This window comes from Trichoplusia ni, chromosome 3 (assembly GCF_003590095.1).
Source record: "Trichoplusia ni isolate ovarian cell line Hi5 chromosome 3, tn1, whole genome shotgun sequence".
Lineage (NCBI taxonomy): Eukaryota > Metazoa > Arthropoda > Insecta > Lepidoptera > Noctuidae > Trichoplusia > Trichoplusia ni.
The window spans coordinates 5,570,545-5,587,025 of NC_039480.1; the positions used below are offsets into that span (position 1 = coordinate 5,570,545).

The 16,481-nt window shown below is 34.1% G+C and overlaps 1 protein-coding gene across 7 annotated transcripts in view; it reads left to right on the plus strand.

The window, feature by feature from the left end:
* LOC113509041 (segmentation protein cap'n'collar-like) overlaps nt 1-16,481 on the plus strand; it is a 155,392-nt gene that overhangs the window by 67,519 nt on the left and 71,392 nt on the right. For all 7 annotated transcript variants that reach the window (XM_026892304.1, XM_026892306.1, XM_026892300.1 and 4 more), the window contains exons 3-5: nt 1,544-1,618; nt 2,097-2,240; nt 2,922-2,967. In XM_026892304.1, coding sequence (XP_026748105.1) covers nt 1,544-1,618; nt 2,097-2,240; nt 2,922-2,967 — 265 coding nt within the window. The remainder of the gene's footprint in view (nt 1-1,543; nt 1,619-2,096; nt 2,241-2,921; nt 2,968-16,481) is intronic.

Genomic DNA, 16,481 nt, shown 5'->3' on the forward strand with positions numbered 1-16,481 from the left:
CACACACTGCGGATAAACTGCCTTCACTGCATTCATCACAGCAACTTCGTAGTCGCATTTAAATTTTTTTAATTGGATTCCATAACTTTTTATTATTTCAAACAATCTGATATAAGTGGATTGCGACTTATTTGGTAGTAATGCATATAAAACGGGAATCACGTTAGTTGTGTATCTATCCGAATTTTGGTCTATGTGAATACTAAATAATTGATAAAATGGCCGTGGTACGCATTTAAATGTTCCATCACCAAAATGTTGCCGTGATTTACGAAACATTTTTTTCGCTAGTGTTGTCATAAACACCAATATTTTGTCAGTAGTACCATCTTCCGTAACAAGGAAGTTTTTGCGTAAACCTTCAGGCACAAACACGCTATCCAGTGTATTAAAACTCAATTTTTCGCTTTGCAAATACTTTTTTCTGATATTATAAAGACTATCTTTTTTGTTACTAAATGTTGGATGAACTGTGCTTGGTCCGGCAGCGGATATATCCCTATTAAAATGCTTCTCAAACATCGGTTTTATCGGTGACAAATCCTGGCAAACATCTTTTTTCAATTTGTTTATTTTTACCAATATTTCATTTTTATCATAATCAGGCTGGCATTTATGCTTGGAAGAACGTTGAATTGTAGTCACATGTGAGTCCACTCTAATTGATGCACTGCACTCCTTTCTGTTTACACAGCGCCAAAAAGTACTTCCATCGTTGTTTCGTCTTTTGATCTTGTTATATCGGTATCCATTGTATAAAATAGTATCAAACCCTTTTTGATTCTTTTCTATAATAAAATCAGGGTCCTCCATTGTAAACACAAACACAAACTCGAAACACAATAAAAAATCGGTTGGTAAATAAAACTCTCAAATTTTTTTAAGTATACCCTCATTATTTTTCATCGTCGCTTGACCCAACAACGTTCCGTGTCATCTTGTAACATAGGCAATATTATAATATTTATTGTATCGAAAAAAAAAACAATTAAAAAATATTATATTTATCATATTCATATAATTTACTTACATCCATTATTTCCTGTTGTCTTTTTGCATTATGCATATATATATATATTTCAGAAATAGAGCCATATATGATTTGCAAACCCTTACATAGCATTTTATTTACGATATTCACACACATTCATAGAATTGAAAAATCAGTCATTTGAAGAATCGGTCATTTATAGAATCGGTCTTTAAAAGAATCGGTCTTTTATAGAATCAGTCATTTGTAGAATCAGTCATTTAAAGAATTGTACATTTCAAGAATTAGTCAATTATAGACCATGTAGTCATTTCGCGAATCAGTCATTCTTAGACTAAACCTTTGTTTTTATGTTTGTCGTTCTGGTTGGATTTTTGCAAATCAATTTTGAGGCACTTCCCGATAAGCTAGCAGGCTGAAATTTTCAGGGTAGCTTCAAACCCGATGGCAATGCAATTTACAACTATCATAACTGTCAAAATTTGACATTTAAAAACGTTGGCCGTTAGATTTTTTTTTATATTAATGAATGTTTTTTTCTCTTGTCCCCAGGACATGGACCTGATCGAGGTGCTGTGGAAGCAAGATGTGGACATGGGGTTCTCTTTGGAGGATCCTGTGCAGCCGGTAAGTCTATATTATAGCCTATTTTATGTATATTTTTATTTATTGCAATACAAAAGTCGAGATTTTAGCTGAAGTTTTGTAAGGATTAAGAAAAACAGCGCGCTAGGAAAGAAAAAATTGGATGTAGGTAATGTATGAAATATTGAAAATTTTTCGACCATTTTCAAAACTGAAGTTCTTAATTCGGCTGATTTTACTAATTTAATAGTTAAATACCGCTACAGTACAATTTATTTTTAAAAGAAGGATAAAGAAATACTGAGATCTGAGTTTGCTTCGACATTTCTTCTCAGGGTAGTCAGATAGAAAATGTCGACACCAACAAAAAAGACATATAAAACTGATGATATATCCTAAAAAGACAAATATTTTCAAAAATCTAAATGCTTACATTCTAAAAAAGATAAAAATCTCTTTTCAAAAACTTTTACTGAAATACCTCACGATTTGTAATACCATCCTTCTTATAACCTACCAGGAGGGTCCGACGGCCACGAAGGTGCTTGGAGACGAGATTGACAAGGAGTTGAAGTTGGCAGAAGAGAAGATCGTGAAATGCAATGTCGAGAAAGCGGAGATTGAGAAGGTGAAGGCATCGCTTCTGGACCCTGAGATAAAGGAGGTAAGACCTATTGGCTGGCTTGTTGGTCTAGTGGCTAGTGACCCTGACTGCTATACCGGAGCTCTTGAGTTCGATCCTCACTTAGGATAAAATTGGTCGTGTGATGAACACAATAACTAGTGGTTTCTTAGATTTACGAGAATATTAGACATTGAAATAAAACTACTTTTAAGCATTTTATCGCGGTTCTGCCCGTGACCATGATACCTGCAAAGGTGTCGAAACGTCGGGAACTAAAATCTAAAATTAAATCGCGATAAAATCCTGGGTGTCTGGGTGTAATTTATCTATATTATGTATGTACGGCACGTTAAATTGTGATGAAATTTCAACATCTTTGACAGTCGTTACAGGTAGTCAGTAGCTGGAAAGTCTGACAACCAGTCTAACCAAGGGGTATCGTGTTGTAATTAATAATTCTTGTACTACGCGGGGATCGAAGCAACACGTCGCATCTAGGTTTAGCGTGGTGAACTCAACCACTGCTATACGTGCAGTCAAATCAACCTATGTCATAACGAGTCCCTCCGTGTTTAGTAAGGCACGTTTAAGTGTGGGTCCCGTCTGTTATTCCTACATTGACAGTCGTAGAAGTAGTTTTAGGTAGTTATTTAGTCATTGAGTAATTAAAAATGTAAGAACAGGTACTGTAAAGTATTAATAATGACATATTATTCGCAGGACGACCCCTGGGCTGGACTCTCCTATACCGTTGACACTGAAACAGGTAAGAATTAGTTATAATTATATTTTTTATAGTAACTATCGTGAGAATTATTAATGACTAGCTGTTGCCCGCGACTTCGTCCGCGTGGTTAGAAGTTATAAGTTATGATTTATACCTGCCCTGTTTTTTTCTACATTTTCCATTCGCTCCTATTAGTCGCAGCGTGATTGTATATAGCCTAAAGCCTTCCTCGATGAATGATCTATTCAACACAAAAAAAAAATCAGTTTGAACCAGTAGTTCCTAAGATTAGAAACAAACAAACTCTTCGGCTTTATATATTAGTATAGATAAGACTATCTGAGGCCCGCGACTCCGTCCGCGTGGGCTTCAGTTTGCAGCGCGCGATGGTTCATGTTTCCGTGGGAATGCCGGGATAATTGTATCCTTGACCCCCCAGGATTAATTAATCCATTACCAGAAGGTGGCTTGGAACCAGGAGGACATATGTACAGAGTTTCATGAAGATCGGTTGAGTAGTTTTCGCGTGAAAGCTTAACAAACAGACTTACTTTCACATTTATATGTATACTAGCTATTCGCCCGCGGCTTCGCCCGCGTCGAGGTCGGTTATATCGCGTTTCCACGAGAACTCTTCAAATGTCCGGGATAAAAACTATCCCATGTTCTTTCTCAAATTTCATTAAAATCAGTTAAGTGGTTTAGACGTGAAAGCGTAACAGACAGACAGAGTTACTTTCGCATTTATAATATAAGTAGGGATGATTTATTTTAATGATACAACTCATTCAAAACGTTATCATACAAACCTCATACATATTTAACGCCACAAATCTTAAAAAAATATATAAACAATCTATTGTTTAAAAAAATATTTCAGTCAATTTTCTTTCAAAAATATTTTTATTTTACGCATGCGTTATTTTCGAACTATCTCTTACACATTGTGTAATAATATATCCTGTTTCCATAGATTGCCTCTATTTTGGGGTGAACCCTCGAGTATAGGGTAGGTTACACCCCTACAGTATATAGGGGTTGAATATGAGAAACTTAATTTATATAGGGTGAGGGCTTTGAAACGGGGGAGGTCAGGAATTGAAAATGTGTAAATGTATGTATTTCTATACGTGTAAACTTCATTTATTATAACATTAGAAAAAAGAGGCTCGTAGAAGCAGGAGTGCTAAACATTTTATTTCTATGTTAAATTATAAAACAAAACAACAACCCAATAACAACACTAGTAACGATAAGAAAACAATAACTTAACAGTAAAAAATAACAACAAAATCACGAAAACTTGGCAATAACAACGAACAGGATGCAGTATTCACAAGTGAATGACACATTATAACTTCAAATGACATAAACCGACAAAATGAGAAAATCCCTTCTGTCACAACTTATGAAAGGATTAGGTAACCTCTTAGATTTGGTAGGATTATACTGAAGGGAAAAACGTTCCGGGTGTTGTGCATCGCTGCTTCTTTTAGGTTTTTAGCATTGACACTGGAACTTCAATATGGCTGAATTAATATATTTAAATGAAAGTCACTTAATTTCATAAGGTTAAGTATTGAAATAATTACAGTGATTTGTACGAACGGATATATATATATAGATGTGTAATAAATTCGGCGTAAATCACAACTTTAAAATGTTTGTTGTATTTTTGTTGCAAAGTGTGCCTTAAAAAGAACCCTTTTTAGTTTCTGTCTAATGCTATAATAAATGAAGTATAGATTGTGAATGAAGTATAGAATATTATAACTTCGACGACCTCCGTGGTCGAGTGGCGTACGCACCGGTTTCAAGGTGTCGCTAGCTCTGAGGTCCCGGGTTCGATACCCGGTCGGGTCAATGTAAAAATTCACCATTCTACATTGTCCCGGGTCTGAGTGTTTGTGGTACCTTCGTTGTATCTGAATTCCATAACACAAGTGCTTTAGCAACTTACTTTGGGTTCAGAACAATGTATGTGATGTTGTCCGCATTTATTTATTATAACTGGAACTTTTCTATAATTTCCAAAATTTTTGAATTAAAAAGTAACGTTGAAATTAAAATAAAATATATCTGTACTAGCTGTTGCTAAAAATCGAAAACGATACCACGGGAACATAAAATCGGAATAAAAACTATCCTATATGTTAATCCTGGTTATAAACTATCTGTGTACGAAGATTCGTTTAAATCCGTTCAGTGGTTTTTGCGTGAAAGAGTAACAAACATCCATATACTTAAAAACTTTCGCGTTTATAATAAGTTTAGTAACTATTTTATTAAGAAACAGTTAATTTAATAATTATCAGCAAATCTTAGTATTTAACCAAAGTATTTAAAACATTTAATAATATTAAACATTATATATTGACTTAAGGGATATCTTTGACATTCCATAATTTTTTTCATCCAAATTTACATTTATATTTTACTAGCTGTTGCCCGCGACTTCGTCTGCGTGGTTAGAAGATATAAGTTATGACTTATTCTTCACTCCTATTAGTCGCAGCGTGTTGATATATAGCCTAAAACCTTACTCGATGAATGGTCTATTCAACACAAAAATAATTTTTCAATTTGAACCAGTTGTTCCTGAGATAAGCGCTTTCAAACAAACAAACTCTTCAGCTTTATATATTAACTAATATAGAGTATAGATTAGTAAAGATATAGATTTAACACATGTTTGTACAAATAAATACATCTTTATCTTAAAAACTCAATACTTTTTTTTTCAAAAATTGATTCCAAAAAGTGCAATTTTCGATACGAATCGTAAATTTGGATATATATCTGAGCGACAAAAGTTTTGCTGTATCATGTAGCTAATGGTTTGTTCTGCCCGCCATCACGGCGCGCTGTTAGGGGGCAAGCAGACCTCAAGGGGATAGAAACAATACCGCATAATGTGTTCTTTAGAAAAAATAAAGGAACGAAAGTTTCACAGAAAAACCGCTTTTGGTTAATGTTTTTTTAAGGAGCAGCTGTTTTAGTTGTTGTAATTAAAAAGAATATAGCAATTGAATTGAAAACCTCTTTTTTTGCAGTCGGTTAATATATAAAATTGATAGATTTAATTTTGAGTAATCATCTCAGCTATCGCCGTCCATTGCTGAACGTAGGCCTCCCCCAAAGAGCATTTGAGTGATACATCGCTGAAATTTGCTTTGCATAATTCACCTTTAATACAAAACAAATAAAATTGAAACGCTCAATCCGTTCGGTAGCTGTGACGCCACAGACACACCGACACTTCAATCTTATAAAAACCCTATTTTCGTCGGGGGTTAAAAAGCAGGCCAAGTCGCAGTTTTCAGCTGGCTATTACGAACACGTCTAGTGTTTTTAATTAATCATTTTCGAATTATATAAGTCATTTTAATATATATTCATAGGATCCATAATTTTAAAGTTGAAACGAAAAAACTTTTTCAACTTTTTTCAACTCAATTTGTGGAAAAAAGTCGATTATCTCAAAAATATTGGGAAGGACATGTTTCCAACTTTATTCCGTAGGGTTGGCACGCTTAAAAATGTCTCTTTTTTATGAGATTTGAATATTTTAATGTGATCTTGTTTCTTTTCGTTGAAAAATATTGAATTGACTGTGATTATTTTCGAATTCCACAAATTATTAAAAAATATTCACTTTTGTAAATTTACACACCAATTTTAGATATTCATGAACTATATTTTTGGACAAATAATAATAATACCTACGCAAGCAATCCTGAGAAATAAAATGATTCAAAATGAAAAACCAAAATACATTTATTTACATTAGTTTTTTTTTGCAAATAGCACCGCTTCCTGAGTGCTTTGGATGTTAAGAAGAAATGGCGCAACGAATTCCACCACAGCATAGCACTCTGTAATTCTTATAATCTAATATATAAAAACTCCGTGTCACAGTGTAAATAATTGAAATCCTACGAAACGGCTCGACCGATTCTTATAAAATTTTTGGTCTGAGAATTGAACCACATGAATTTTGTATATCTCCATTTTTTAATTCTCTATTACTCATTTGTATGGCAAAACAATGTTTGCTTAATTAGCTAGTAATAAATAATTAAATAAGAATATCTACGTTAAACATTCTTTCCAACCAAAAAAATTTATCAGAATAACTTTAGAATCTCATCAAAATTATAAACCTATAGAAATATAAAAACAATAAATTTAAAAATACTAAAATAACACGTACTGCCAACCCTAGATCTCATAATAATGAGTTTACAACCGACCAGTCTAAGTTGACCCGCCCTGCCTCCCTCCGTCCATATAACGCGTATTACATAGGAACAATGCGGGGCTATATACAGGGACTTATATAAACTGGTGATCAAAGTGACAGACGCACAATATCAAAGAGCCGACTTTTGGGGTTCCGTGGCGGCGATAAGAAAACCCTTTACATTTATTTGTTTCGGATTTATCTACGTGATGTTTCAGGTTTGATCCCTATGCAAGTAATTTGAACTTTTAATGTTGTATGTACTTTCTAAATTATTCTAAGACACCACTGACAGACGGTGAAGGAAAACATCGTGAGGGAACCTGGATTACAAATGTTGGAATCTGAAATCGCCCGCAGTGAGCTAGCGTGGTGATCAATCCTTCTGTTATGGGTACAGACCTTTGCCCACCAGTTGGATATTGTGTGATCTATCTATAGGCTAAATTCTTTTTAAATACATCCTCTTCCTCCAAGTTAGCTGAGTGGTGACAGTCGCTACGCCAATCCCACTAAACGGGACGTGTTGATTCGATCCCGCATAGGAGAAGCGTTTGCGTGATCCACGAATGCTTGTCCTGAGTCTGGGTCTCTTTGTGCATGTGACTTGAATGTTTGTGGAACCTTTGAAATTCACTGACGTAGGATGCTGAAACAAACCAACTCTTTCTCTTTATATTAATATAGATTACTTAAATACAAATCAAACAACGAAAAAAATAAAGCTAACACGTACAGCAACAAGTCACAGGTTCGAGCCCTGTTTGAGTTTTATTTATTTTCACATTCATGCCAATCTATTTTTATACAAAAACTATAATTAAAACAGCAAAAGATTTGCTGGCATCCTAAAACAGGCGCTTAAGAACACTTTAGATACTAAGATTTCTTATTCAAGAAACTTTTGTGTAACTCTTTGTTTTCTGAAATAAATAAATAAGAAACGTTACATTAAAAAAAACCAAGCGACTTTAAGTGCGATTTAAATAAATAAATGCGGGCAACATCACGTACATTGTTCTGAACCCAAAGTAAGTTGCTGAAGCACTTGTGTGCTTGAATTGAGATACAACGAAGCTACCACAAACACCCAGACCCGAGACAATGTAGTAATGTGAATTTTTACATCGGGGATCAAACCCGGGACCTCAGAGCTAGCGACACCTTGAAACCGGTGCGTACGCCACTCGACGACGGAGGTCGTCAAAACTCGTTAAAGTTAATACTGTACCCATCCTTTACCCCCGTTTCTGTCCTCGCCTCTATAAATTTCCCCGAGTCATTCTGCCGGCTCCGTCCTCTGATTAATGCCCCTTCCATCCAACCAGGTTTTTTTCTCTTGCCTCGACAATTGCTTGTATTATAGATCCTTTGGCTATACACACAGACAAACTATACGACTTTACATATAAGTAAGATGTTAATATCAAAGTATTTGTTCAGATATTTTAGTTTTTGAAAGTATTTATAAAGAGATTTCGGTCTAAAGTTGGGTTTAGAAAAAATTGTGTAGCGTAAATTTTGTCGTTGTAGTTTCTTTTTAACTTATTCAATAAGTAGTAGGTTTTGAATTCATCTAAATTTTTAGTATATTTGATACCTAAGTATTTGGTATTGGAAACCCTGATGAGTAACTTATTGAGTTTCTCGCCGGTTCTTCTTCATAAGAATGACACTTTGGAACCGTGCAACTAGAGTCAGTAATGTAACGTTTTAAAAGTGCCTGAGAAACGGCCTATTTGAAATAAAAACTTTTTGATTTTGATATTGTCGATTTTTTTTCTCATTTAACGTGAAATAGCTGTCATTTATCTATCATATCAAAATCGGTCGAGTTGTTTAGCTGTTAAAGTATTTCAGTTGCTGTTACATACATAATATTAGTTTTAGCTGTTGCGACTGTAGGCCTGCACGCTACAAATGGAAAATGAGCCCACGGGAACATAATAATCGCGATAAAAACTATCCTATATATTAATCCTGGTTATAAACTATCTGTGTACAAAGTTTCGTCTAAATCCGTTCAGTGGTTTTTGCGTGAAAGAGGCACAAACATCCATACATACAAACTTTCGCGTTTATAATATTAGTATTATTTCTTTCGGTGATATAATATTTTTCCCTGGCTTGTCCCGGTTCCATGTTAAGCTCCCTTCACACTGCACATATGATTGTTGTATTGTACGACCTATTATGATTAATGTTGCCATGCAGACATCTTAATTCCCCTGCGACGTATCATTAATTATATTATAGAATTACTTTTGAACGTCATATGCAGTGATTGTCAACATTTTCTATGTATATTTTTTTGTTAGGTTGAGTTGTAGGTATTTTTTCTTGTGAGGTGTTTTTTTTTTAAGATTGAATCGAAAAGAGGGTGTTTTTTAGTTTAAAGACAAAGTTTTGCTGTGTGTCTGTGTCTATCATGGTAGTTTTCGTACGAATTTTGTATCCAGAAAGCGTGGTGATCAATGCTCGTTCTCTGTATGAGAGGCCTGCAGTGGGACAGTTACAGGCTAGTGATATTAACAGCTTCGGTAATGGCGCCCCAACGTGGGGCAGCTCACAAGCGTGGTGATCAGCGCTCGTTCTCTGTATGAGAGGCCTGCAGTGGGACAGTTACCGGCTGGAAACGTTCAAGTATTTTCGCTTGTCAACGATGATCGGACAAAATAGTCGCCATGTTTAGTACTATAATATTTTGTGTTTAGTCATCCAAGCGTATATTTGTAGGTCATTCAACTACGAGTAAAAGTGTCTTGAAATTGTCGTTCATTCATGATTTGCCAGCCTATATAATGTCTGTCCCACTGTTGGGCACAGGCCTCTTCCCGTATAAGGAAGGTTTGAGCATTGATCACCACGCTAGCTCACTGCGGGCGATTTCAGATTCCAAAATTTGTAATCCAGGTTCCCTCACGATGTTTTCCTTCACCGTTTGTCAGTGGTGTCTTAGAATAATTTTAAGGAAGTACATATAACGAAAAGATGCACTATTTTACCTGCACTTTAATCGAATATCAATTATTTCTACCACATGCCATTCTATAATTCACCAGATGTTTCGTATGTTTACTGAAAAGCATTCGAAATCGAAATAGATAGTTTTTTATTTTAAGTAGCCCGTTTTCCAGGCACTTTTAAAACGTTACAGTAATGACTCTAGGTGCACGGTTCTAAAACACGATACCCCTTAGTCAGACTGGTTGGATCTCTGGCTAGTCCGAAAACAACACATTTTTGTTTAAGTTTATTATAATCTGCTAATTGTTTTAGCGATTTCTACCCTTTTCGTGTTATGACCACATTTTTAATATATTGTAGGCTGGAAAAACAGTCATTGCTTAATTTTAAGTCGTCGTTAAATCTCAAGCTGCCTCTGTCACATTTAACTTGTAATATAACGATTTCAAAAACAAAAACATTTCGACTATATTCCTCCGAACACCAAAAGTCGACGTGAAAATCAATACGGACGCGAACAAAATGGCGGCCGGAACAATTTCATTAAAATAAAACCGTAGATACCATTAATATACATACCTAGAAGATTAATGTCGGCTCGAACAAAACGTAATAAATTAGACTTCTAATATTGGGGGGAAACGCAACCCTCGCCATATTTGAAAATGCTCGCCTCTGATTGGCCGGCCGTTGTACTAATCAATATTTTTCTGCTCATTCCTAAACGTCTTCACTTTCTGCTTTAACACATTCTATTATCGACCTTAAAACCTTACGTTAAGGTTATGTTTTCTATGTTGTTGTGTTTTGAAACAATGGTGTGTGTTTTTGTGGTTGCGGTAAAAAGTTTAGGTTACATTCGAGATTCGAATTTCGAAGCATTTTTTTTTTGTTGAATGTTGGTATTATATTTAGGTAACTTGAATTTTATCAAGGTTATTATTATTTGGTTATGACTTATTTTATTTGTGATTTATTTCGTGATTTAAACTAGGTTTTTAACGCGGATTCGCTTGAATGCTATTTATTTATAAACCCGACTCTATAGGTACTCGTTACGTACTTAAAAAAGGCAAACAAGCTCAGCGGGTCTTTCCATACAAAAAAAATAAAGAAATTTCTAAACGACTAATTTATTTCGGTGCCATATTTGATTTATAAATCTTAATTCTTGTTTTTATCGCAATTTTAGACCTCTTTGTTTACAAAAAACGACACTAAGATTATCCGTTTTCTTACATTTTTTTCTAACAGCCTTAAAGAATATAGGAGAACACTTATAGGCTGGTATTATTCACTGACCTCTTCCCACTTTAGAAAGATGCAAAATAATTATAGTATAGAGAAAGATATCTTTGGTTAAATTGTAAATCGATTTAATCTTAACAAAACCTAAGAAATATTTAATAAGCGCTTTACCTACCATGTAATAAAGTTTATAAGGCATAATTTATCCATTAAACCAGTCATTCCAGAAATAAATACCCCTATAATTAAAATATACAAGTTAAATCATAAACGCATTAAAATTCGACTCAAAAACTGAACAGTAATCTCCAAAACCACACAATACTAGAAAAAAAAAACTATTAACACTCTGGTCAACCACAGACAATGAAAAAAAGGGTTGACAACTGTTTTTACCTGTTCATCACTAAATTGTTTCAGTAGCCATCAAAAAAAGACTTTTAAAAGTCTTTGGGAAGCTTTTAAGATAATATAATTTGACAAATTTGTGTGGTTAAATAAAAGAGGTGGGTTTTGATAAAAAAAAAGTGATTTTGACAGTGATTTGGGATTATTTCCAGGTTATTAAGATGGTATGTTTTGTTAAGCGCCATTTAATATTATTACTTGTTTTTATTAGACTTAGAATCCATATGCGCGTTTCATCATCGGCCTGCCCTTTCCACAACTATGTTGTGGTCGGCTTCCAGTCTAACCGGATTCAGCTAAGTACCCGTGTTTTACAAGGAGAGACTGCCTATCTGACCTCCTCAACCCAGTTACAGACAACACGATACCCCTTAGTTAGACTGGTTGGTCTTCTGAATACCTGTAAACAGTCGTTACAGGTACAGGTACAAAGATGTATCAATACGAGTGAAATGTCAAATCATTTTAGCTAAATTAAAACAGTATGATTGAGGACATGATTAAGGGCTCCGATTGGTTCCGAAACTAGTCGCGCACTCCCGATACATACGCGTGAGTAAACCGTTGCAACAAAATAACAAAACTGCTTCTACCAATAATTTGCTGATTATAATTATCTCTATATCTATACAGAAACATGAAATTTGAGTTTTGTAATAATCTCTGAAATGGCTGAATTGATTTTGACGGGACTGTTATTGGCAGTTAGCTCGTGTAATAAAAATTATTTAGGCTTGTTTTAGGCTACTGTTATTTCATAGAAAATATTTAATTACAAAAATAATCAATAATAGAAAGTTATTCATAATAAATAGAAATAGAATTATTGTTTTTATCGTAATATAAATCACACCCAGTGTTTCCTGAAGTGTTTTAAGGATTTAAAAAGATACTAACTTAAAAAATCTTACTCATTCACAGCACAATAAAGACATAACACCTCTTTTTGACAATCATTCAAAAAAGTCAGAAATTCTAAATAAAAACTCTTTCTAAATTGAAAGAAAGAAAGTGACTTTCTCAAGCTTTCTTGCTTGTATCGTTAAACAAACAAATATGCTCATTATTAGTGTAAACTAGAAGTTGCTGAGATATTATGACTGGCAGCCATTTTGTGTGTGACGTCATCGTGACTAGTACGCCCGCTTCCGGTGAACTTTTTAATACTTTACTTTGATACTGGGATATTATTTTTTAGTCTGTGTATTACAGTTTTAAGTATTTCATTTAAATAATAAGATTTTTATCGAAATATAACATGGAATTGACTTTATTATTTTGCTATTGTGTGTAATTAAAAACTGGTCAATAGCGAGAATGATGGTTAAGTATAAAATTAGTCTAAAGAAATATGAATTTGCGTCAATTTGTCCGTCATCAATTTTTTAGCCGTAAGGAATGATGCTTAACTTTGATTATTTTTTTCGTTATTTGTTGTTATAGCAGCAATAAAAAATCATTATGTGTCAAAATATCAAATATCTTGCTTTTATGGTTTATGAGATACAGCCTGGTGGTAGACAGACAGGCAAAAATAATGAAGTTCATTTGAAAAATTACTAAGACTAAACTTATAAAGAAAACACACTCTGTCTCTCAAAATAATGTCAAGAAGTGGTTCTTATTCAACTTATAATGTTTAACCAAAACTTGCATAAATAGAAGCTGTTTCATTTAAGTAAACATAATATTATATCTAAATTAATAACTACGAATCTGAACTAGACACAGTTTGAGAATTAAATTCCGAAAACCTCCATGTTACCGATCAATTTCCACACCTTACTACGTGAAGCATAACTTAAAAACTACCCCATTGCACAATTTTTCGTCAATTTCCTCAAAACATCTTCACCCATCAATTTCTAAACCTCGGCATGCGAAGCTTGACTTTCAACAAAACTGTCACATTTCACTACTCTGCTCTTATTTTTTACTCAAATCGATATAAATACAACAACAATAGTACAGCAACACTTTCGCTGCTCGAGTCACGATGACGTCACAAACAAAATGGCCGCCAGTCATGTTCTATCAGCATTTTTAATGTAACTGTGTTGTTAAATCAGTTGAATGTTATGTTTTTAGGGGTTTTTGAAAGTAGAGTAAGCAACTGTTGTTGAGGTTTGGATTTTGATGGGTGATCATGTGAAGATGAATTTGTATTAAGCGGATTCTTTCAGTGTTTTCTTTGCGTTTATTTATCATTTTGCATTTAGCATTTTGTTTGATTATGAAAATAAAAGAAACGCCAAAAAATACTTTCTAGATGGACAGTAGTTGGACCGCCATTTAAATTGTTACAGTCGTTTCGAAACTGTAATGTTTATCAAGAGTAAAATCGTGAGAAAAGAGTTTTTTCTTTTTGATAGTAAAAAGAACATCCTAATACATTTAGGTTTTTAAGACAATTTTTTCCGTCTTCAGAGAGATCCATTTAACCAAAATTATGATTTTGAGTTTACGATATTACAAAAACCAATTGTTAAAAAAAAACAAGGGTTTTATTAAGAAACCTAGTCGGTTGTATCGTGTTGTCTGTAACTGGGTTGAGGAGGTCAGATAGACAGTCGCTTCTTGTAAAACACTGGTACTTAGCTGCAGGGCCGGATCTAGGGGCCCAGGGGCCCTGAGGCAACAAGGGAGTAAGGGCCCCCTTGGTTCAAGTTAATTTCATTCAGTGAAAAATTTTATAAGTTTTTTTTTTTTGGTGCCTTCTTTGGTGGTGGGCCCCTGGTCATAGTGGGCCCCTAGGCACTGGCCTAAAGTGCCTTATGGATAATACGGCACTGCTTAGCTGAATCCGGTTAGACTGGAAACCGACCCCAACATAGTTGGGAAAAGGCTAGGAGGAGGATGAGGATTTTTTTTCTCCACATCAAATTGTCCTCAGCTGATCAAAATTTTAACTAGAGAACTAGTATTTTTCCAACTCACTTATTGCGTTCTTGAATAAACTTGTTTATTTGAATGCACAGGAGTGTCATTTTCAATTGACATGATTAAACATGTTGTAAATAGGTATTTCCTCTTCTATAATCAAAGCTTCGAATCCGAGTGACGTCACAACATGGCTGCCAGTCATTGCTAGTCAGCGCTAATGAAATTTTGCCACAAAAAAAATGTATTTACATGATTTTCATTTTATTAAGTCTTTTGAAATAACCTAGATTTTTTATACGAACCTATATCTATATAACATATATCTCACTGGGCACAGGCCTCTTCCCGTATTATAGGGAATATCAAAAATCAAAATCAAAAGATTTTATTCTAAATAGGCCGTTTCTCAGGCACTTAAAACGTTACATTACTGACACTGACTCTAGTTGCACGGTTCCAAAGTGTCATTCTTAAGGAGAAGAACCGGCGAGAAACTCCAGGAGGGAGTTTGAGCATTGATCACCACGCTAGCTCACTGCAGGGTCCAGATTCCAACATCGAATCCAGGTTTTTCACGATGATTTTTTTTCCACTTTCCTAATTAAGAGGAGTATGGTACCTAACATTAGGATTTTTGTCTCCCGTTTGGAGAGAAGTTGAACATTTTTTTCTTAAACTTCCTTTTAACTATTTCTGATTAATTTCGTTGCGGGATTCTAAGGGTTAATTGGGACTGGGACACACCGAACTAAGTGGTTCGGTGGTTTTCGTTGGTTTCATTGTAGATCCTGGCTTACAGGAGTTGCAATGGCATGTGTGACAAGCGATCTAATTGGGATAAGAGAATTTTATACAACGATATTAAAACTTAAACTAATGTTTTTGAACCAATTTTTTTAACTTGTATTTCAATTAACGATCGATTTAAGTTTAACCTTGTCAGAGTTAGTGATGTAGATCATTCGTTTCGGTTAATTCTGACTGTAGTTAAAATAGATTAACCATTGTTTTAAGTGCATTGAACTGTGGTTAAATAACAGTAGTTTTAAATGTTATTTTTGTTACGTTAATTTTGAATTTGATTTTTGACGTAATTATATGCGGTTTTTTAAGTTTTATTAAGGTAAGAAAATAGTTATTCAATGGGAATAAATGGTTTTATTAAATAATAATGACTTGATTTTGATATTAACTGCTAAGTTTCTTAAGATTTTATACGAGATACATTATGAAATATCTATATCTCGATAGTTTTTTTGATAGTACATATTTTGATAGTTTACGATAGTTTTGTTGGACATGGTACTGAATTAAATATTGTATCATGTATCTTAACCAAATGAATAATAGCTAAGGAATTGAATCAGAAACATAAGAAAACGAAAACTACAACGAATTGAGAAAGTCCTTTTTGGAATCTGTTAAAAAGTCTATTTATTTAAGATGAGCCTGTAAGCCATTATTATATTTAGCGCGTTCATGCGTTCAAAAAAATGTCTGATGATGAATTTTGATGACCCTTATCTAAAACAAAAGCTCTTAAAAAATTAAGCTGCCATTATCACAAAATCTTTTTAAAAATCCTAATGCTAGGCAAAGGAATCTTCTCATAAAGCCATTACATAAAAAATAAGATCGAAAATAAAATTTGAATGAAGAACGGAATACTCTACAAAATTATACCTAAGTTCCAACATAATATATTGTGATAAATATATCCTGGCTATAAAAAAGTACTCTCGGAAAATCGAGGCGAAACCACAAGTACACCCGTCCCTTTCTAACCAACACAAAAGGCATAAGT